General features: G+C 39.2%; 1 protein-coding gene across 1 annotated transcript in view; it reads right to left on the bottom strand.

Annotated features, from left to right (window-relative positions):
• Nucleotides 1-19,345: 19,345 nt before the first annotated feature.
• KICS2 (KICSTOR subunit 2) overlaps nt 19,346-24,374 on the bottom strand; it is a 15,575-nt gene continuing 10,546 nt past the window's right edge. The window contains exon 3 of the mRNA XM_006154134.3: nt 19,346-20,214. Within this exon, the coding sequence (XP_006154196.1) occupies nt 19,398-20,214 (817 nt within the window). The 3' untranslated portion in view covers nt 19,346-19,397. The remainder of the gene's footprint in view (nt 20,215-24,374) is intronic.

The following is a 24,374-nucleotide window of genomic DNA, read 5'->3' as shown; positions in this document are numbered from 1 at the left end:
TAATGGATCATATGGTTTTTTTGTTTGTTTTGGTTTTTTTGGAGAGATTTTCACTGTAGGGCGCGTGCGCTCGCCAGACAGACAGAGAGAGACATAGAGACAGAAAGCGAGAAATCACCCCCCGGGGGGATGGCCACGCCGCAATCCCTTCTCCTCCATTCTCCTCTCGGGATCTTGGGCACGTATGCACACGCGCCTGGCGTGAGTTTTAAGCCACTGGGTCTGGGACGCGAACCACAGTTGACTACGTGGGAGTCCAGCGACATAGCCATTACGCTAACTGCTGGTTCCCTGGATCAAATGTTTTCAGAGTGTACTCTCTGGGCCTGCAGGATCAACAACACTTCAGAACTTGTTGGAAATGCACATTCTAGGGTATATTCTAGGCCTACTAAATTAGAAGTGAGTCTTAAATCTTTATTGGGGAAGAGCCTTTGCTGAAGTCTATAGGGTAAGCCCCCAAGCCTAGTGGTTAAGAGAAACCAGGTACCACATGGTAAACTCTGGTTTGGGTCCTGGCCCCAGTGCCCTGAAAAACATATTCCAGGGACAGGTAGGTAGAGTGGTGGTTAGAACACTGGACTCCTACATGTCTGACTGTGATTCAAGTCCCAGCTGCTAAATTGCTTTCTCATTTTCCCCCTCTCTCACTCTCTGGTCAAATTTTTAAAAAATAATAATAAATTAAAGTATACTAAATATTCTTTTAAAAGAAACAAATTCTATTAAGTTGTTAGGAAAATCATGACATATTTGTCTGTTTTTCTATGCAAACATGTGTCACGACTTTCCCAATGACCCAATGTGTTTACCATCTAGCTGATACTCTCTAGTTTAAGAATCTTGATGAAAGGGTCTCAATCTAGGATCTATGAATTTTCACTTAATGTCTAACCGAAATTTAGCATTCCCTTCTACTGCAAATGTAGACTATAAATTACCATGATAATGACCAAGACCAATGCTAGGCCTTATAACTTAACGTATTACTAAAGAATACACACAAAATCACAGATTTTAAAATATTTTTATAACTGTATTTCAATATAATTGGTTTATCTTGCAGTTGTGTGTATACCATTTTATGTATTACGAACATTCTGACAAAGTGTCCACAGGCTTCACAGGCTGCCAAAGAGTTCCCATTGTACAAAAACAAAGGTATGACTCCCTAGTCTAGAAAGATTTCAGACAAAGAAACTGAGCAAAGGCAAGAAAATATAGAAGGAGTTTAGACAAAGAAACTGAGCAAAAGCAAAAAAAAAAAAAAAAAATAGGACGCATATTCCATTTCCACTGGAATGTGAGGTAAAGGAAACGGTGGAAGAGAAAAAGGAAAAGGGTGAACCTAACCATCAGTACTGAATTTTTCCCAGCAGACTGGAAAACTTCTTAATCAGGATTTTATTTTTTCAATAAGAGGGGGCAAGGAGCAGAAGAGATAGCCAATTCTGGGTTTTTTAATTACCTGGTAAAGGTAAGACGGATGGACTGGACTACCAAGTAGGCGACTAGATTTCAAATCCAGGCTTGACTAATAAAAGCCAAAAATGAAGAAAGAAGGTGACAATAAAAACAAAAAGAAAAAGTTGAAGACGAGAGTGCTCCAAAGCTTTAATACTGAAGGAAACAGTGAAATCAAAGATGATTCCACAGTTACAAGGTGAGATTCACTGGAACAAGAGTCATATGGAGAAAAAATTAAGGGTGCCAGGTGGAGCGAGTCTGCAGGGAGAGGAAGTGCTGAGTCGAAGTGCGAACACAGCATTTACTTGGGGCATGGTGCCAAACTTCAAAATTTATTGCATCTCCTGAACAGTTTATTTGGACTTCAGCAAAGGCCTTTTTTTATGTCTTTGCCATAGGGCTCATGCACTCATCAGCAAGAGACAGAGAAAAGAAAAGAGAGGGAGAGTGAGAAATCCTCCATCAGGGAGAATGGCCACATCTCAATTCCTTCTCCTCTATTCTCCTCCTGGGATTTTGGGGATGCACACGCATGCGCCTGGTGTAATTTTCAAGCCACCAGGTCAGGCACTCGAACTGTGGACAGCCATGTGGGAATCCAGAAGTGTAACCACCATGCCACCTTCTGCCCCCCATAATGCAATTTACCCTGGGGACCCACAGACTCACAGGGGATTCCATGAACCCATAAAATTATAAAAGCAAATTTTGTTTGTAGTCATAGGTATTTAGGAAGAGGGGCATACTTCCCATACAAACTCAATCATGTGTGACGCCCTGTCCCCCTCACAAAAAAGTTAAGAAGTTCTGTCTATTTATCCTTCTAAACATTCCTAGCAAGATAAGCCTTGTCTGGAACTATGGGGAGAGAGCATGAGTCTCAGGACTAACGAAAAAAAGTCTCAGGAATGAAGCAGCAGCGGGCTTACAGTCATTTGTGAATTGTTCTGAGTCAGCAGGCCCTCACCGCAGAGTCATCAGATGAGGAAAGGGTTTGGAATGTCTCGGTTAAAATTCAGTGGAAATGACAGTAGAGTTTCTGACTCATCTCTAGAGGCAACTCTTGCCTGAATACCTGTCTCTACAAGAACAGTCATTAAAGCCCCAACTCTGAACACTAAAAATGGGCATTTCAATAGTAACTCCTGCACTGCTCAGCTTTCCACAGTCAAAAGAAGCCAAACTGCTCCAATTCCGCCAGGAAGGAAGAAGCCACGGCTGAGCTCTGTGCTGCTGTGGTATTGCCCTCTACTGGCTAGTAATAACTCACTCTCATTCCCAGTCTTTTTACTGCCACAGGAACGGTTTCCCATTATGTTTTTTTTGTTTGCTTGTTTAAATAATTATTTATTTAATTTTATTTATTTATTCATTTATTTTAATTTGACCAGACACACACACACACACACACACACACACACACACACACACACACAGAGTGAGAGAGAGAAAGAGAAAGTGAGAAAGCAAGCCACCAAGTCTGGGACTCGAACCATGGTCAACCGTGTGGGAGTGTTCAGCACCTTAAAAACCACACCACCTGCTGGTCCCATTTTTTTTTCCTAATGAAAGTGACAAATAAGAAGAGGAGAGAGGAAGAGAGAAGGAAGGAAGAGAGGAACAGGTTCTATCATTACAAGTCCTATGAGTTCAGATCCCGAAAAGGTTTCTTTTTTTTAAGTTTTTTAAAATAATTATTTATTCATTTAAATTCATTTATTATTATTATTATTATTATTATTTTTATTTGACTTAGAGAGAGAGAAAAAGGAAAACAAGAAAGCAAGCTGCCAGGTCCAGGACTCAAACCATGGTCAACCATGTGATTCTAACACCTTACCCGCGACACCACCTGCCAACTCCAAGGTCAGAAAAAATTTTAACAGAAATGTACCAGTTTCAAAAACATAATAAAACAATACCAAGATGTCAACAATACTATTAGGAAACTATAGCATTGATTAATGTAGTACATTATGGATACCCACCAAATATTTGTTAACGCCAGATAATTAAAATAAAGAATGCTGGTGCCGGCAGGTGGAGTGGTGATTAGGGTGCTGGACTCCCACGTGGTTGACCGTGGTTCAAGTCCTGGACACAGTAACTTGAAACTCATGCTGGGTGTGCCTGCCCAGAATCCCTGGAGATGGAGGGAAGGGGACTGTGCTGCAGCCATCCCTCCTGGGGGTGGGGGTGGGGGTGGGGGCAGGAGGCAGATTTCTCACTTTCCCTCTAACTGCCTCTTTTTGTCTCTCTCTGGCAAGCACATATCCTCTGGTAAAAACCTTAAAAACTAATGAAGAATGGTTTTAAAGTAATGTATATGAAGTGATAGTGAATAAACAAAGATTAAGATATTAGAAAATGTGAACATTTTGTCAACCGAATGAAATAAGGAAATAACCTTGAAAATACTGTTTTCCTTTTTTGTTGTTGTTGTTGAATGCCAGACATGAGAGAGAAAAAGAGATAGAGAACACCTCCCAATGGGGCCTGATCATCCCACAATCATTTTTCCTCTAATTCTCCATCTTGTCAGTATCCTGGGCACACATGCACATGCCCCATGTGTTTTTCAAGCACCAGGGTTGGGACTTGAACCCTAGTTGGCCATGTGGAATCCAGCTTCCTCTGTATAGCACTTATCATGGTACTATGGGGCTGGCCTTGTTATTTCATTAAAGGTAATTACTTCTTCTGTTAGGTTGTCTGGAATGTGGTTTACACAGTAAACTTAATAAACTTAACTACGTGATTGTGGCTGAATAATTAAGCTAGGACTGAATAGGTTCTAACACACTCAGTGAAGACAGGGAGGAGAGACCAGGTTACCCCAGTGAGATCTTTCTTTAGCTAAAAAGCATTGGATGGTAAGGGTCTCATACTTGCTACATAAGCCCTTACTCCACGCAATGACCAGAGTGCCTTTATTTCTCACGCCATAGCAACTCTGTACTACATAAGTGTTCACTTCCTCCTTCCCCACTTTTTTGTCTTGTTTTACTTCTTGTCTTCTTTCTTTTTAATGTATATATTTTTTATTTTATTTCAAGTTCATTTATACATTCAATCACGTTATTTAGCTTGTGAAGTGAATATTCCAACACGTGTACATTTCTCCCCGGTCAAGTTGATACTATAAAGTTATCTTCAACAGATAAAACCCCATTTCTTTGTCCCATTAATGCTATGCCTCTCTATTTTTCTCCTTAATGTCCCACCCTATATCTGGTAATCACAACCATTTACTGTGTTTCTATATCGTTAAGTCATTCAGTTTCAGTCATAGAGTATGGACACTCAGTATATATTAAGTGGAGACATATAATGTCTCCCCTTCACTGCCTGGCTTGCTTCACTCAGCAGTAAATCTTCCATATTCATCCACTTTCTTTTTTTAAATTTTTTATTATTATTTGTACATTAAATCATTATACAACATTTTTCAGCCATAAAAAACAAGGCCCTGGAATTTGATAGAAAGTGGACGAATATGGAAGACATGTTGCTGAGAGAACCAAGCCAGTCTATGAAAGAGAGACATCGTATGTCCCCACTTAACATATACCAACTGTCCACACTCTATGGTAGAGACCGAAAGACTGCAGAACATAAAAGTACTAAAAATGGTAATGGACACTAGAGACAAAGTGGAAAGAGAGTGTGAGAGGGGAAGAGTGTAGAAAGGAAATCTGGGGGTGGGGGGGAATGGAGAGGTAAGACATTGTGGGAGACAGATAAGGTTTATTATCTGTTGATGAGGATATGTATAATAGTCTCAACTGGACTGGACTGAGGTGTAAATCATGCTGGATAAAGTCTTTTTTTTTTTAATGTAAAACATTTAATTTAAAAATTATTTCCTTTCTCCTGGAGGGTTTTGGACTTTTTTGCTGTTGCTTTTCCAATTCTCTGAAGCATGATGTTAGGTGATCCATTTGCCTTCTTTCCATCGTCTTCTTATGTGCATTAATTGCTAGGAATTCTCTCTTATGACTGCTTTTGCAGTGTCCCAAAGATTATGAAAACTCATGTCCTCATTGTCATTGGCTTTCATTAATCATTTTATTTCAGTCTTTATTTCTTCAGTAGTTGTGAAGTCATTCAGGAGTAGGTTATTTAGTTTCCATATATTTGAGTATTTTTGAGGATTTCTCTTGACATTAAAATCATGTTTAATTCCCTCATAGTCAGAGAAAATGCTGGATATAGTTTCTATGCCTTTGAATCTGTAGAGACTAACCTTGTGCCCTATCATGTGGTCAATCTTCAAAAAAAGTTCCAGGTGGGGGTGAGAAAAAAATTGTATCTTGTGGTTTTTTGGAGGAAAGTTCTACAGATGTCTGTTAATTCCATTTGATTTATGGTATCACTTAGATCCTTTATCTCTTTACCTATTTTTTGTATAGATGATCTGTCTAGAGAGAATAGTGGGATGTTGAGGTGTCCAACAATTAGCATGTTGCAGTCTATCTCTCCTTTTAGACCCACGAATTTGGGTGCTCCTGTGTTAGGTGCATAGATATTTATAAATGTTATATCTTTTTGCTCAATTGACCCTTTTGCTACAATATAGTGCCTTTGTCTCTTCAAACAGTTTTTGTTTTAAAGCCTATTTTGTCAGAAATTAGTATCTCAACTCCAGCTCTTTTTTGCTTCCCATTTGCTTGGAAAACCTTTTCCCAACCCTTCACTTTTAGTCTATTTATGTCTTGACCCATGAGGTGGGTTTCCTGTAGGGCACAGATAGAGGGTTTCTATTTTTTTAACCTATTCAGCCAGTCTGTGTCTCTTGATAGAATTTTATCCATTCACATTCGATGTTATTATCAGTATCTCCAGACTAGTCCCAACATTTAAGTTGGCCATTGTCTTGGTTGTCTTTTATTTCTTTATTTCTGGCTGTTTATTCTTTAGTATTCCTGGAACAGTACTCTCTTCAGGGTTTCTTGAAGAGCTAGTCTGGTGTTGGCAAATTCTTTCAGGTTTTGTTGTCTGAGAAGATTTTAATCTTTTTTTCCCATATGAAGGATAATCTTGGAGGATATAGTAATCTTGGTTGAAATTGTTTCTCTCTTAACACTTTCAATATGTCTTCCCATTCTTTCCTTGTTTGCATTGTTTCTTTAGAGAGGTCCATTGTTAGCCTGATAGGATGACCTTTGTTAGTCACTTGTCATTTCTCTCTTGTCAGTTTTAGTATCTTGTCTTTGTGGTCTTGGCCATTCTAGCTAAGATGTGTCTTGGGAAAGATTTTCTTGAGTTGATTCTATTTGGGGTCCTTTGTATTTCTTGGGTCTGGATGTTTGAATGCCTCTCTAGACTTGGGAAATTTTCTTCCAGGATTTCATGGAATACATTTTCCATGCACTTCTTATTTTATCCATCTTCTGGGATACCAATTATTTGGATGTTTGGACGTTTAATGAATCTAGTCTTCCTAGAATATTATCCTCATGTTATTTTCTCTATCTTTTTGGTATTTTTTTCTATGTCAGAGGTTTTATCTTCTATGTCAGAGATTCAATCTTCAGCATGATCTAATCTACTTTTAATACTTTTGAGAGAGTTTTGATTTCCTATATGACTGACTTCATCTCTAATAGTTCCATCTGATTCTTAGAGTGTCCATTTCTTCTTTCATATCATGAAAGGATTTCCTAACTTCCTGTAGTTCATTGTCTCTTTTCTGTTCCAACTCATAGAATTTTGTCACCATGAATGTTCTAAATTATCTGACGTTTTGATAAATTCCTGGATTTTTGTTTGTTTTTTGTTTTGTTTTGTTTTTAAGAGATGGAGGGTAGTTACTGTGTTCTTTCTATGGAGACATATTTCCTGGTTTATTCAGACCTGAGGTTCTTCTACTTCTAGCCTTTGAGAGAATGTATTCACTTTTGAATACCTCTTAGGAGAACATTTGTTCAACTAGGAGCAAGTGTGTTTCTCTTTTGCTGTGGACTGATGTATGCCAAAGTCTCTCTTCTGTTTTGTTTAGCAATGTAGTCTGAAGAGGAGTATTCTATTCAGGTATCTAAAGAGCAGAGGTAAAGAGAGAGAGAGAGATGGAAAATTCCCCTCAGGGGGGATGGCCATGCCACAATCCCTTCTTCTCCAGTCTCCTTATGATTTGGGGCACTTATGCACATATGCCTGGTATGTTTTCCAAGCTGCCAGGTCTGGGACTTGGACCATCTAGTTGACCATGTGAGATTCAGCTGCCTTAACTACCACACCACCAGCTGGCCCAACAAGGGGTTTTTATTTTGCTTTTTTTTTTTAAAGGAGGGCTATTGTAAGTTGTTTGGAAACAATTATGTTTTCCTATCAGGATAGGTGACAAGGGTGGTGTCAGTCCAAAGCTGGACTATTTCTGGGTAGATGTCCTTGTAGAAGTACTTTTTGTGTAAGGTTGCTTTGGTCTTTGTGCAAGATTATGGTATGGCAGAGTTCTTGTGATAGTTTCTGTTATCAGGCATACTTGTATAAGTGCTCCCTCGACCATCTCCCTCAGTTAGGTTCAGTCAAGGTTTAACACACACCTTGACCCAAATGACTTCATTTTGATTCTAACAACTTTCACATCCTTCCTATGTAATTAATAAATATGGATGATAAATGTGAGTCACCAAAACCATCTGATGCGTCAGCAAGCCCTGGACCGATAATACAGTAAAAGAATTCTTTGTTGATTAGTAAAAGGATGCTTTGCTATTCCTTTCCTTCTATAACTTGAATAGAAGGGGGAAGAAAAGAAATAGCATTCATATTAAGTACATAGCTTAGATAGTAACTGTTCTTCTCTCTCCTTTGAAGTCCTTGCCCCTCCTGGCCCCTCCAAAAAAAAATAAAAATAAAAAACACACACACAAAACAAACAAACACACCACCACCAAAATCTCTACTCAAAGAGTTACCAAAAGTTTCAAGGGAGAGAGAGGATAGGTTTCCAGTGCAAGCTAACAACCTAATGCCCTGAAAAACTTCACCTTCTGAATTTTTCCCCTGTTCTGCAGTGGTACAATGAAGGATCTATTTAATTCTACCAGGCATGGCTCAACCTCTTGGCTCCTCTTCTATTGTTTCCAACAAACCCTCCCTTTGCCCACCCCCATTCTAAACCAGCAAGGTAACCTGACCTTTTCCAGTAACCTAAAATTCTACTCCAAGTCTTCTCTCAAAATATCTCTTCCAAACATTTAATACTTCCCCATGAAGTACACTCTTACCAGCTGCTAAGTGGTGAACTGTTGTTCAGTGTTACTACAATTCTCATTTATATGTAGTTGAAGTTTGACAAATGTATGCAAGTTTTTTGAGACATAGCTCTTTAGCTGCTATAGGTCCTATTTCATTGGAAGTTAATTCCTTGAGGACATATATAAGAAATTTCTCTCTCTTCAATATTATTCATCTCCTCAAAAAGTACACTAAACTTCAGGGGCTCAACTTTGATAATAAGAGATATTATCACTCCTAAAAATGTGTGGTTTTAAAACTAAAATAACATCAAACTATTACAAAAAGAAGCATGTTCTCCAGCTTTCCCAGGACATCTGTACTTGTTAGATTAGAGAGTTACAAAAACTGGCCTTGTTGTTGGAAAAAATAGTTGAAAAAATTATATAAATATTGAGTAATCATGTCTGTATTAATAGTTTATTAATGTAGAAGGGGTTGGTTTTTCATCAATTGAGTCATATACAATTCAGTCCAAAAGTTTAACTGGCATGCCCAGATCTTGCTAACGGGAGTGTAAAATGAGTTCACATTTCTTAATACTCACTGAGAACTCCAACTCTTCATCCTGCTGCATGGCAGGAATTCCAAGCTCATGACAAATTCCTTTCCTCATTATTTCTGGGAATCAAAACCCACCCTTGTTGTTCAACTACTCATCTGCCTCCTGATCAATCAAGCTTTCTGTACACAGGCTGCCAGTCACTCTTGCCTCATCTATCCTGCTTCTACTCAAAGGTAGAAACACTTCTTAATTCTCCGATGACACTGTTCAGCTGCTAGAGTTTGAATGTGACCTCCCAAAATTCATGTGTTGAAATTTGATGAGCCATTGTCATGCTATTAAAAGAGTGGAGACTTGATTTAATTATGGTGGGGAGGAGGTTAGGATTAAGGATCACTGTGGGGGGGGGGGGTTCCATTAGTGAAATATTGGTAGCCTTATAAGGCAGACACAGATCTATGCAAGCTCTTGCCATGTGATGTCCTGTGCTACCTCAGGACTCTGTAGAGTTTCCACCAACAAGAAGACCCTCATCAGATGCTGCCCCTTGACCTTGGGCCTCCCAAACTGTCAGCTAAATTAACCTCTACTCTATATAAATTGCCAGGGTGGTATTCAGTTGTTAGCACCAGAATAGGGGAGTTAAAATATCAGCCCAACTGCAAGAACAGTAAAGACTTCTCTGAAAGTTTAGGAAAATAGAAGGGGGCATGACAACATCAAGGATACCTCAGAGCTGTACTGAGGTAGCAACTTCCTCAGACTAGCATCCCAGATATACCTCCAAGTCCCTTACAAGAGTGAACTCCAAACTGGGATCCTACTACCTCTGGTATGTGAGTACTTTTCAAGAAATATGAGAATAGGGGCATTTTCAGGAAAGAGATTTCTGATCCTCAATTTCTATATGAACTCTCCTAAAGTGAATCTCTCTGTGAAGAAGCCTTTAACAAGCCAAGCCTCTTCTTTCTATCTTCTCTTTTAATAAATATCCTTTTCCATTTAAAAACAAACTTGCCAGGACTGGCAATTAGCATAATGGCTATGTTGCTGGACTCCTATGTAGTCAACCACGGTTCGAGTCCCAGACGTGGTGGCTTAAAGTTATGCAGGGCAAGTGAGCATGCGTGTCCAAAATCCCGAGAGGAGAATGGAGGAGAAGGGATTTCAGTGTGGTCACCCCCCCCGGGGGGGGGTGATTTCTTGCTTTCTGTCTCTCTCTCTCTCTCTCTCTCTGTCTTTCTGGGGAATGCATGCACCCTATAGTAAAAACCTCTCCAAAAAACAAACAAACAAAAATTTGCCTCACCCAAGTTTACTATGGTGTTCTTGGAGGCAATTTCCCTTGAGTTTTCACATTTTCACATTCTGTAAGTCATGTGTGAGGCACTAACTACCCTTGGTTCTGGACTGTCTTTTAATTATGTTTGTATAGCCAGTATCCTGCGAAGATGCCGTCTTCCCTCCAGAGTAAAGAATAGATATGTTTACTGTTGAATTATTCTCCCTGCCCTACAAAACGGGTATGTTGAAATCCTAATCCTCAGAACCTCATGACTTTATTTAGAAGCAGAGTTGTGTCAGATGTAACGTTAGGATAAGTTCATACTGGAATATCTAGTCTCACGACTGGTGTCCTTAGGAAGACAGTCATGTGAAGACAGAGACACATTAAGTGAATTCCATGTGATGATGAAGCAGAGACTGGAGTTATGTAACTTGAAGACATAGAAAGCCAAAGATTGCTAGCAAAGCTCCTGAAGCCAGAAAGGCAAGGGAAGAGTCCCCACAGGTTTCAGAAAGATGGCCCTGCCGACACCTTGATTTCAGACTTCCAGCCTCCAGAATGGAGCCAACACAATTCCAGGGCTTTGTTACTTTGTGTCAAGAGAAGGACTCACTATGCTGTGAGCCTCCAGCCCAGCATCCTCATCAGCTAGGACAGGTACATGCCATCACCCCAGCTTCACACTGGGCCCAGAACTGACTCAGGCCTTCCATGTGGCCTCAGCTTGTGAAGGAGAATCTTACCAACTCGCACCTCCACAACTGGGCCAAATTTCTATTGGGTGAGCCACCTAATTCATGGTACTCCATGTCAGTAGCTCTGGGAAGCCAGTGTACTTACTATCCAGAATAATAATGTTTCCCTCGGGGGCAAAAAGAAGGCACATTTATTGACCGTTGTAATGGATTTGGGTTTCCTAAGATCAGAATCGTTCTCCTGATATGTAACCCACTGTGTGAGCACTTATCCCTCTATGAGAAATTGGAGTTCAAGGAATCAATGCTAAAATGGTGATATTCCAGCTACTGTTATTGCTATAATAAATGTTTCATGTTTTCTGCTAGCATCTACCAACCATAGCAGGCTAACTGGTTAGCTAGCAAAAAGGATAAAATCACAAAACCTTTGCTGTTCTAAATACAGGATATTACAAGAAAAATTTCCATCCATGAAACAAAAGAACAGTTAAACCATCAATTTCTTTAGCCAGGTCACTATAAACAGTAATAACTATTCCTTTCATTGAAAGGTGAATTTTAAATTAAATATAACTGTTTTGTTTCATACTTATTATAATTTCTAATATACATGTTATTTTGCCATCTAATATATATGTTATTTTGCCATTAGAGCCTATGATAACACAAAGAACATTTATACATATATATATAGTATGCTGAAAAGTACTTAACAGAGTGATCAATGAGACTTTTAGACAAGAAAAAAGTCATTTTAGGATAAAAGTATGGAAGAAGTAGCATATAGAGTTCAGGGAGAGAAAAAGGAGTAAATATTTGCAACTGTTACGAAGCTTGTGAAAATATTTTTAAATGAAGAAAATGATAGCTAACGAATCTCTATTGCACCAAGACTTCACTGGACACACATTGTAGAAGAGTCACATTTTTTTAAATAATTATTTTATTTGACTTTATTTAATTTGACTAGAGAGGGGCAGAATGAGAGAGAAAAAGGGAAATTAAGCCGCCAGGCCTGGGACTCAAACCGCAGTTGGCCATATGGGAGTCCAACACCCTTAGCCACAACGCCACCTGCTGGTCCCACCACTAACATTTTTATTTTAAGTATCATAGTTATAATGCATAATAGAACTAATCTTCAGGTTATTTAAACAGTGAGGGGTTTAGATGTCTTTTAAAATCCAGCAGAATATCAGTTTTCTTAAAATCCATAGGGAGCTATGCAAGTAAACCAAGTTTGGAGACTGTTCACCACCTGACTGGTCGTGGCCTGCTCAGCTGTTAGCTACCTGGGAGGTTGGAGCCAGCTTATTTCACTGTAAATACCAACCAAGCAGGCACCATATTGGTCTTGGTTGACTGTTAGATCACCACCCTTAGCATAGCCAATGTTCAATATCCATAAAATGAATGAATGCTCAATACTAGAAATATTTGATCTGCTTCTGCTTTGAGGACTGGTTTAACTCTGACCTAGCCTGGAGTGACTGAAACCTGGAGGGCTCTGGGGGTCAAGGGGTTTCCTGACCTGCCATATCTTGTTACACCAAAAGTAAAATGAACCTAGACCTGCCTAGATCAACTACATCAACAGATCTAGTTCAATCAGCTGGGTCACTATAAATCTCAGATCAAATCGGGCATCTGACTTTCAAGGTTAGCTGGATTCTAGAATTACTCTGCAATTTTTCAAAGTTACCCTCTATGGACAAGTAAGCATAAATCCCAATGACTTATCTTCCTCTCTTAGCGCCATCTCATGTTTTCCTGCTGTTGCCACTGCATGTCTTAGCAGCCCTCTTTGCAAATGTACTCCAATGCAGTTGCCTCTCACGATCTTCCCTGAGTTATGCCACCACTCAGAATCCTGCTCCCAGTTTGATATTAGGTAGGAGGCTACCAGAAAAAGAACTTATTTGCCTCTCTTCATTTTCTAGCATAGATATCTTACACATACTATATGGTTTTAAACTACCCCATAGGGCCAAGCAGGTGGCATGGTAGTCAAGGGCTGGATTTGCACATGGTTAGCCAAGGTGAGTCCTGGACCCAGTGGTTTGAAAATCACACTGGGGACATGTGCATGCATGCATGCCCAAAATCCCAAGAAGAGAATGGAGAAGAAGAGTCTGCAGCATAGCCATTCCCGCAGGGGGTGATTTCTCATTTTTCCTTTCTGTCGGTCTCTCTCCAGCAAGAGCATGCACCATATGAAAATATATATTACCCCAGAAACAGGCCTTACTGTCAAAATCCAACTAAAAAAAATATGCAAATAAGTAAAATACTTGCATTAATGAAGCATTATGGATTAACGCAATATCAAGAGATGTCTGCAAAGGCATATGAGCACAGCAAGCCTATTTCTTCTGACTCATTTCCTCTGGATGAGCAGCTTGAAATAATTCAGCAAAAGGCCATCAAATAATTGCACTGGTAACAGGAATAGAGTAGAAAAGTAGAGCTGAAATAGCTAAATTAAACTCTACCAACAAGGCTTTCGGGGGAGGGGGTCACGTGGCATGTTTTTTCCTTACTTAGAAAGGAGGGGGGGAAATCTATTTTCTTAAACTTTCCTTTACAAAAGTCAGAAGATAATTTAATGCTTTTATATACTGATTACCACAAATAGACTAAGCACAATATTTTACTTAATAAAAAACACATTACCAGGTAAAAATACACTTGGAGAGATTTGCATTTTGAGTATCTTTTGCTAGATACACACAGCCCTGCCTGGCTACAGTAGGCTAAGTCTTGTATGTTCATGAAGTGGCTCGGTTGAACTATGATTACCCCATGAGAGTCAAAACAGAACTTCATTCCTGTATGCATTCCTTCCTGCCTGCCTGAAAGGATTTTGTGGCTGTAAAAACAGTCAAAATGAATACTTTCAGATACTGCTTCTCAAAACTGTGTCAGAGAACCCTGGGGTTGGTCCTGGCTCCCTGAAGCATAAGGGAAAAGTGACTGAAGTGAAACTGAAGAAGAGAAGATGTGGAAAGAGAGAGAAGAGGAAGGGAAGAAAGGAAAAAAGGAAGGAAGAAAGGAGGAAGAGAGAGGGGGGATGGAGGGAGAGAGGGAAAATGTAGAGGAAAGTAGTCAAAAGTAATTAAGAGAAAATTACTCATGAGGAAGAAAGGGGAGGTCATAATATTTACATAAAAGTATCTGATGGTATGGGGAAAAATGCTTTGTTTCAAATTTGGGACTAAACTTGAGACAACTCCTTATAAGTTCATAGGCATTTCTTTAAAAACTCTTCAGTGTCTCTGGAAGAACTTACTATTTTTAAAACTAGGGAAATAAAGGAAAAAGAATCAAGAATGTATCTAGCTAGTCCTATATGAACTGTACTTCAAGGTAACCAAATAGTTGAGGTAATGTTTCTCTTTGTAGATGTATTAAAATAAATGAAAAAAGAATTGTATAATTAGAATATCACCATTTTGTAACTTCCAATGATATAACCTATCTAGGCAATGCCAGATATTAGCTACTTCTTAATAAGACACACATTACTACACTATGAAAAGAAAATACTGAATCTGATCAAAGTTCTTGCTGTAGCTTCCAATATAATGAGAAAAAAAAAAGAGAGAATGAAGAACTTACTGAGTGGGAATTTGAGAATATCATCATCAAAATCCTGATAGTGAAAAGCACTCCCATCAAAAGGCAGAAATTGTTGCTCTTTCTAATCAGGCTTCTCTAGTTCTTGTAGACACTTTAAATACAAACATACAAATAAGCTAAAAGTGAGAAAAAATGGAAAAGGACATACCAGGCAAACAGTAAGCCTAAGTAAGATGGAATGGTCATTACAAAATTAAAGCAATGGGACCAGCAGATAACGTAATGGCTACATTGCTGGACTCCCATGTAGTTGACCACGGGTCGAGTCCCAGACCCGGTGGCTTAAACTCACGCTGGATGAGTGTGCGTGTGTGTCCAAAATCCCAAGAGGAGAATGGAGGAGAAGGGATTGCAGTGTGGCCATCCCCCCTGGGGGGGGGTGATTTCTCGCTTTCTGTCTGTCTCTCTGTCTCTGTCTTCTGGCAGGTGCACGCACCCTATAGCAAAAACCTCTTCCCCCCCCAAAAAAAATAATAAATAAGTAAAATAAGGCAAAACAGCCTTTGAAGCAAGGAATAGTACTGGAGTTATAAAGCAGGAAACTTCATAATGGTAAAATAGTAAATACATGAGAAATAAAAGTTATAAATGTTTATAAGCCCGATAAAAGTGCTACAAAATACATGATAGAAAAACTGACAGAAATATTTTGAAATTTAGTAGAAAAAAATAGGATTAAGGAATGAGTTTTTCTGTGCAAATTTTAAAAAACTAATCCATGCAGTTTCATAATATGCATTTTGCATGGCTTTTTGAAGATCCCTTAGATACGAACCCACAGTCACAGAAGAGTTTAACGAGTTTAACACACCTATCTCAGTAATTGACAGAGCAGCCAGATCCCCCCAAATCACCAATATAGAACCGAAGTGATGCTATCAACCAACCAAAAAATTGGGGAACAAAGAACCACAAAGAGTCTAAAATAGGAAGAAAAGGTGGGTTGGTTAGGTATTAATCTGCCTCCTCCTCTAAACTAGTTCTTTATGTACTTTCAAATGAAATGACTAAGCGCAGGTTTGCCACAGATTTGAAGAGAAGAGGTGAGGTGCTGACTTTCAGCAAGAAGTGACCCATATTTTATTTATCCAGCTTTTCAACCCCATTAAGTTTTCAAAGTCTTTTTGACATCCCTAACAGTGTCTTTTGAAAATAGGCAGCCTACATTTCCTTATTCCCATTTCACAGACAGGGAATGTGAACTCAGTGGCAGACTTGCCCAGGAAACAAAACTGTAAATCTGTTGCTAGATCAAAAGGTCAGACATATTTTAAACATCGCCTGAGAGTGCAGTGAAATACAATGTTCTAAAGTAAATTTTCCCCAACAGAAATATATAAAATAATTAGATAAAGGCTTTAATGGGACCAACAGATGGCATAATGGTTACGTCACTGGACTCCCACATGGCTGACCGTGGTTTGAGTCTGGGGCCTGGAGGCTTGAAATGCACTGGCACGTGTGCATGTGTGCCCCAAATCCCTACAGGAGCATGGAGGAGAAGGGATTGCAGCATGGACATCCCCCCTTGGGGGTGATTTCTCGCTTTCTGTCTTTCTCCATCTGTCTCTCTGGTGAACACACACAACCTCTATCAAAAATCTCTCAAAAAAATTTTTTAATTGGGCTTTATTTTCACACTCCCTAAAGTGACATAGTTGGATATCAGGTACCAGGTTAGACTCCAGAAAGGACAAAGCCATAAGCATTCACCTTGTATCCATGGCATCTTAAAATAAATCACTCCTTCATGGCCTTCTTGGCAAACTCAGTGTTGACCATACTCCTCGTTACCCATAAAAATTTATCAAGTTGCGGTTTAGAAACAAACTTCAAAGTAAGAAGTCTGCTGAAACTCCGCAGATTTCCTTTTCTGACTAGCAAAACACATACTTTACGGATCATCTCACGGCTGAATTTAGATTACTCTTAGAGTAAAAAATTACTTTCATTCCTAATTTGAACTAAAATAGTTTTTTTTTTAAATAATTCACTAACTTTATTGAAGGACTTAAGAAATCATTAAAGTATCGGGACCAGCAGTTAGCATAATGGCTATGTTGCTGGACTCCCACGTAGTTGACCACAGTTTGTGTCCCGGACCCGGTGGCTTAAACTCACGCCGGGCACGTGTGTGTGCATGCCCAAGATCCCAAGAGGAGAGTGGAGGAGAAGGGATTGCTGCGTGACCATCCCCCCTGGAGGGGTAATTTCTCGCTCTCTGTCTCTCTCTGTCTGGCAAGCACACACGCCCTATAGCAAAAACCTCTCCAAAAAAAGAAATCATTAAAGTATCAATACTGAATCTTCGAAGACTCCTCGAGTACAGTCTGTGAAAGCTACACAGTGGTTTATGCATTGCTATTGCTTAGATATTCTTAATATTCACATCAGCCTCCTGTTCTTTGTAAATTTGTTTATGTTTAAATATACAATTCAAATATGTTCTAGGCAAAGACTGGTTATTTAAATATTGTTTATATGTTTTATTTATACCCCTCTCCGTGTTCCACCAAAGCATATATTCTTGTAAGTACATGGGGGACCATCTCATTAAGGCTAACACTGGTTTTATCTAGGAGGGGAGGGGGAAATACAAGCATATTAAGTAATTTTTCAGTTCTTTGGTGAAACATGGAAGGAAGGAAAATTATTTGACGTTTAGTTCCGATTGTTTTCAATTTCTTATACAAGGTCAATGCTGTAAAATCTGTTCATGTTTTCATAAAACCTGAGACAATAAAATACAGAAGTCACTACTTTCTATTTAAAGCAAACTGCTTTTCACAATTCGTATCACTTTTAAAAGAGAGACAGAGAAAGAAAAGAAACACATATATTCTTCCCAGAACATAGGCCAGTGGGTTCTTCTACCAGGTAGTCCAGGTTAAGTGGGCAAGCCTTCTACTGGGCTTGAAGGGGCTCTCTGTCTCTGCTGATGCTGCTGGTAGGCCTGCTGTGGATGCCCAGGAAAACAGTGGCTCCTTAGAATCATGAGAAACAACACTGATTTGACCACTATTTTTCATAGAAGCTTTGAAGGAACTACCAGATAATCACAACTCAATTACTGTTGGGGGCTCCTTTGTATTTGGGATCAATAACCTAGAAGTGAAGATCTCCAGTGTCCATCATGCCTCCACTGACCCACCTCCCCATGCACACCCACTGAATGAAGTGAAGTGACAAGGCAGCAGGTGTTAAGATGTAGCGCCGCTTTGGAACATAATTTGTAGGAGACAGGTCTGAAATTCAGCTCAGATGTGCATAAGCACTGAGTTGATTGCTCAACCATGAAGCTGTCTTTTGAATGCACAATTGATTTTTAGCAAGTATGAAGTATCAAGGCCTTCATTTTGATTTTATGAAAGTAGGCTACGTTGCATGAGTATCTAAAAGTGGCTGGGAAAAAAAATCAAGGTGCATACTTTCTAAAACTAAAAATAACCAGGGAATGAGCCAAACATGAACATACATTTCAGCAGAAAAGTAATAAACAGAAAGCCAAGCAGATAATATGCTGAAGAGTGAAGAAACCCATAACGGTTTTATGCTGACTTTAAAACAGTGAAAAAATTGAAACTTTATTAATGTAAAAACAAATGCAGTTAGATATTTAGATCAACCAAAAAAAAAAAAAACAAAAAAAAACCCAAAAACCGGCTATTAATGTTACCATGAGGGTCATCTGAATTGTCAAAACTTGATGTTGTCACCAATCTCACTTTTTATTTCACTAACACAAAAATTTCTTACTACAACCCAATTTTGACCCAACAATATTAATTGGTAGATCAGAATCATAAGACTAATAACTTCATGTTAATTTTGTTTTATGAGAAAGAAAACATACGGTCCTTAATTCTAAAAAGGCCATTTACTACCTTGTCCCAGTTACTCTTCCAGGAAGAAGGGACTAGAAAAGGTATATGGAATTACATTAGAATATAATGTCTAGAATTAAAAAAATAAAAATAAAAATAATTAAAAAAAAATACACTTGGAAAGAAAAAAATAAAGGCCAATAAATAATCTACAGGAAAACAGGAGGGGACCAGCAGTTGGCATAATGGCTATGTCACTGGACTCCCATGCAGTCAACCACAGTTCGAGTCCCAGACCCGGCAGCTTAAAACTCATGCCAGGTACATATGCATGCGTGCCCAAAATCCTGAGAAGAGAATGGAGAAGGGACTGCGGTATGGCTACACTCCGTGGGGGGTGATTTCTTGTTGTCTCTCTGTCTCTGGTGAGCTCACACATCCTAAAACAAAAATCTCTTTCAAAAAAAAAAAAAAGGAAAACGGGAGAAAACACTGATACTATTTTGCTGTACCATGGAGAAACATGGTAGTCCATGATCACTTCCTAGATTACTCTTTGGATACTTCATTGAATTGGCCTTAATTACTTACATGGTGTGCAACACAATTAGGATTTGTCTTTAGCTCGGAAAGAAGCATGAATGGATGCAAAATCTAATCACAGACCACTATAGATCATTAGAGCAATTAAAACACAATTTGCAGTCTTGAAAATCTTTCATACAAATTCCCTGCTAACCTTTGGAACCAGGTTTCAGACTTGCAAAAACTTTGGGGTTTTTAAGGGCCAGTGAGAGCTCATTGAGGAAGGAAATAAAGTGGGAGTCTCTCTCTGACTTCTTTGACTCAAAAATGACCACAATGGTAAAGTGAGGTTCTGGGCGGGTTAGGAAGTAGGTGCTCTGAACTTTGTCATCATAGAAGTGGACCACTTTCTCCAAGCTGTTCAGGTCAGATGTTCGGTCCGTCATAATCATGATGACATTGGGCCAGTGCATAACTGGCCTGTCACTGGGCAGAGACACCACAGCTGGATACTGGTCCACGCCCTTAGGGGCCTCTCTGTATGAATGAGGATGGTGATAGCCATGACCCTGAAAGCTCTCGGAACCTCGGTTGTCAAATATTAAGGACACATTGGCAGCATCGTATTTCCTGATGAAGCTGGAAATCTTCCCAAAAAGATCCGGGTTAGCTTTTGCAGTCAACGTTTTCATTTCTGAAGCAGTTGTCTGTCGGCTCAGTGCTTCATGAAAGTAAAAGCTAAACTTGGCAAGGAGCATGTTTTTGAGTTTCATCAGCCAAAGGAAAAGGTGTGGGGGCTGAACAGCCTTCTGAGATTGCCCTCCAAACAGATGTTTCTTGGTCTCCCGCTGCTTTTCAAAGATCTGGCCCCAAGTCTGCAGCTTTGTGTGAGCACTGTGTAAGTTAACCAGGGACGGAAGGAACTTCCACTCCGAGACCTGGGCCTGGGCCCTCAGCAGGTGACTCAGGACATCGACTTCCAGCTGGAAACTGCTTTCCAAAGGACTGAGGATTGGGTGGTGAAACCTAAAGGGGAAGGGGAAAAGGAAAGTCATCAAAAATAAGTGGAAGTGTTACTCCACATGATGTTGGTGTTTCTACTCTCAAAAAATACAATGTGGCCAGACAAATAATACTACATATGAGGGTAGGGGAAGGAAAGAAAGAAGAATTCCACATTGATTTGCTTAAAAATTCTGATGTAACTTAACCATTTCCGAACTATGTCGACATTATATTGTCCTGTGGCAAAACCCTGCTATTCAAAAACAAGGATGAGAGTGGTGGCTGCCTTTATTTCAAAAGAAAAGTTAAAATAGCTATAATTCTTTTTTAAATGTTTACTTACTTGTTTTATTTTATTATTATTATCTAATTTGACAAGAGAAGAAGAGGGAGAGAGAAAAAGTGAGAGAGCAAGATGCCAGGTTCGAGACTTGAATTGTGGTTGGCCATGTGGGAGTTCAGCACCTTAACCACCATGCCACCTGCCTGCCCTAAAATAGCTATAAATATTTATGTTATTTATTTGGGGAATTTATGGCTTACTACTACAAAGCTATGCATCTGCTTTCAGAGTGTGGTCCTAAAGAGGCAAAGATTTAAAATGAAGTGAGGCACTATAGCATCTGTTGAATATATACATAAACTTATTTCACAGGTAAGAGTACAGACTATAAACCTGTATCTGAACACAGTAGATAATCAAATGTTTATTAAAGACATACAGCATCTATCAAACAGGGTTTATTCTATCCTAGTTTGCAAATTCTATTTATATTTAATTAATTTAAAACAAAACGATGACCAAATAAGAAAAATCTAATACTTTGTGATCAGCAGATGGTGAAATAGTTACATCACTGAACTCCCACATAGTTGACCATGATTTGAGTACCAGACCCCGAGGCTTAAGACTCATGCCCAAGATCGTGAGAGGAGAATGAAGAAGGGACTGTGGCATGGCCATCTCCCCGGGAGGTGATTTCTCACTTTCTGTTTCTCTGTCTCTCATTGTCTCTCTAGTGTGTGTATACGCTCTATAGCAAAAAACTCTCTTAAAAAAAAAAAAAATCTAACATTTCAATTACTTTCTATTAATTTCAAAATAAACCCCAAAATCCTTGAAGAATCTGGGCCCTTCTTTACTTGAGCCACATTCATATTCTTTCAGTTTGTTCCAGATATTAAATAAATAACTAAAAATGCAATGGCATTACAAGGAGCTCAAGACAGCAGTGAGATTTTATTTCTGCTTTCCTAGACAAAATGCTTTCAAAACCTTTTGACCATTATTTATAGTAAAATATATTTTATACTGTGACTGAGTACATACACACATATATAAATGTTATTTCATTTCATATTTACCTGTACTATGTCAACACATGCTTGATATTTTCTATTATATATTTGTGGGGGCTTTCAAACAATTTGTGAAAAATGTGTATTATGAAAAATAGTCTCTGCTTCACTGATTCTGTTGCTTGTTGCTACAGTTAGGACATCATTTTGTTCCTCAAAGACTCATGTTTTGGAATTCGGTGTTAGGAGGTGGTGAAACCTAGTGGAAGGCAATAGGATCGCGGGGATGGCCTCATGGACGTAACACTCTTGTGGACAGATAAGACCCAGTGAGTTTTAGCTCTCCTAAGAAGGGCTTTGTTCTCTCAAGAGCTGATTGTTATGAGAGCTGTCCATAGCTTGCTCTCTCTATATATGCACATATCATCCTCTGTGCATCCCTCAGCCATATTGTAGGCCAGCCTAATGCTAGCCCTATGCTTTTAGACTGTCCATACAACAGAATTGTGAATTACTGAATCTTTTTTTAATAAATCACCTAGTCTCAGGTCTTCTTTTTTAAAATTATTTTATTTATTATTACTTTTTAATTTGCTATAGGGCACGTGTACTCACCAAAGAGAGACAGAGAGAGAGAGAAAGTGAGAAAGCAAGCCACCAGGCCCAGGACTTGAACTGCAGTCAGCCATGTGAAAGTCCAGCACCTTAACTACAATGCCAACTGCTGGCCCCTCAGACATTTCTGTTAGCAACACAATATTGGACTAATATGCTTATGATACAAATGAAATTCTGTAACAATGGCATAGAATGGCTAAGGAGAGTCTTTTCTGTATGGACCACTTCAGTTTTCTTTTTTTTTTTTTGGCGGGGGGGAGGTTTTTACTATAAGGTTTTTTACTATAAGGTTTTTTCTGTCTCACCAGAAAGACAGAGAGACAGAAAGCAAGAAACCACTCCCGCAGGGGAGATGGCCACGCCCAATCCCTTCTCCCCCATTCTCCTCTCAGGATCTTGGGCATGTGCGCTTATGTGCCTGGCATGAGTTTAAGTCACCAGGTCCGGGACTAAACCACAGTCGACTACATGGGAGTCCAGTGACATAGCCATTTTACACCAGCTGCTGGTCCCATGACCACTTCAGTTTTCTTGCTCAGTCTTTTCCTTCTTGATAAATGCCCAGAGGATGTCAGTGTCTGCCAGTATTGGTCACTCTCCTTCTCAAGAAGCCTACATCAGTCCTTACACTATTTCTAAACATTCCAAACACCTACAGAGGCTAAATAAATCATCTCAGCAAGTGACCCCATTAAAGGTGGGGAGGACTTGCATTTACAGAGGATATCTCATGTTCTCATTATGGTAGATGATCTATAGTCCGTTTAATTTTATTGCTTCATTTTTAATGAGACAGACACTTACACAGTATGGTTTTAGCTCCTGTTGAAGATGGAAATATAGGTTATCGATTACATAATTAGAAAAAATAATTAGAAAAAACTAATAGTGTATCTACTATTTTTAAAATCTAAGCATTATTTGAAGGGATTATGAGTAAGAGTTGGATGCTATAAGATAGAAACTGGTAATCATGATAAATATAGTTATTCACATGAAAATAACATTGTCTTTAGTCTATTTTCCATAGTTTACTCTCAACATCCCTCAAGATGGGGAAGCTAAAGCACGGGTAAGGGGTCAAGCCTGGCAATATACTCAGAGAATCTGAATAATAGACCAGATCTTCTAGCTTATGTGCTTACTTAATTCATTTAGACTCTTCAAACATTACATGTTTTGGAATTAACATTAGAAAGTGTAACATATACACATTCAACCTCACTATGGCATAAATCTTGAACTTTTAAATGATAAAAAAAGGCTCCTACCAACTTAGGAGTCTTTAGGCACACTGATACTTAAAAGCATCAAGTATCACAATAGTCTGTAATCATGACAATCAGGAAAATGTGCCAGGCAATTAGAAACATTGGAAGACTCTTAATCACAGAAACAATGGTATGGGATTGAAGAAAATTTCACCACAAACAACACTACTGTATTTTCTTCTGCTTTCATTTATATCCAAAACTTCCCTTGAAAGGAAATGAAGTCCCTAAGTCAAACCTTCAGAAAGAACTCTGAACAGGCTCTTCCATTACAACACTTTGCTTAAATGCTCAACATTTATCAGAGATGACCGTAAACAATGAAGCTGCTTTCCACCTTCAAGAAGAGGTAAAAATTCATACTAACTTTAGTCTGCCAAGACTTAGAGACTGACGTTATGATGTACTATTTCCCCATTTCCACTCTGCTGCATACTTCATAGCTCTTCACAACTCATATTACAGGAGGGAATCTGTCAGGTGGTTGTAATCCAAAATTACACACCTATGCTATAGCAGCAAGCTTGAAAGAGTCTTAATAAACTGACAGCTATTTGCAGAGAACATCTGCTCAAAAGGAAGGGTAGGGCATTAGGAAGGGAGAGATGGAAGAAAGGAAAGAGAAAAAAAATGAGTTGGTAGGATTTAGCCACGTAAAGATAGAGCTTGGTTTTCTTACTACCTGATTCCACCCGCTCTGCCACTTAACTTTGCAGCTCCTTCCATAAGAGGCACTTTCGCACTCCCCTTAGACTATGTAGCTTGCTTTGGCCAAAGAGCTGTTACTAGGTCTGGCACAAGCAAAGGCTTTAAGTGAATTCAGATGGCCTTGTCCTTTTTTGCACTTTGGACACTGTTACTGGGTAGCCATCTCCCCTTCAACCCTGAGCTCAGAACAGACACATGTGGAGCAGATCTAAGCCCAAAACTCATACAAAGAGCCCAGCCCAGCAAGACCAAGACAGTTAAGCCGGGTCACCCATGTGAACCCAG

Source organism: Tupaia chinensis, unplaced genomic scaffold, assembly GCF_000334495.1.
Source record: "Tupaia chinensis unplaced genomic scaffold, TupChi_1.0 Scaffold000395_1, whole genome shotgun sequence".
NCBI lineage: Eukaryota > Metazoa > Chordata > Mammalia > Scandentia > Tupaiidae > Tupaia > Tupaia belangeri.
This window is presented reverse-complemented; position numbering and strand designations above follow the sequence as displayed.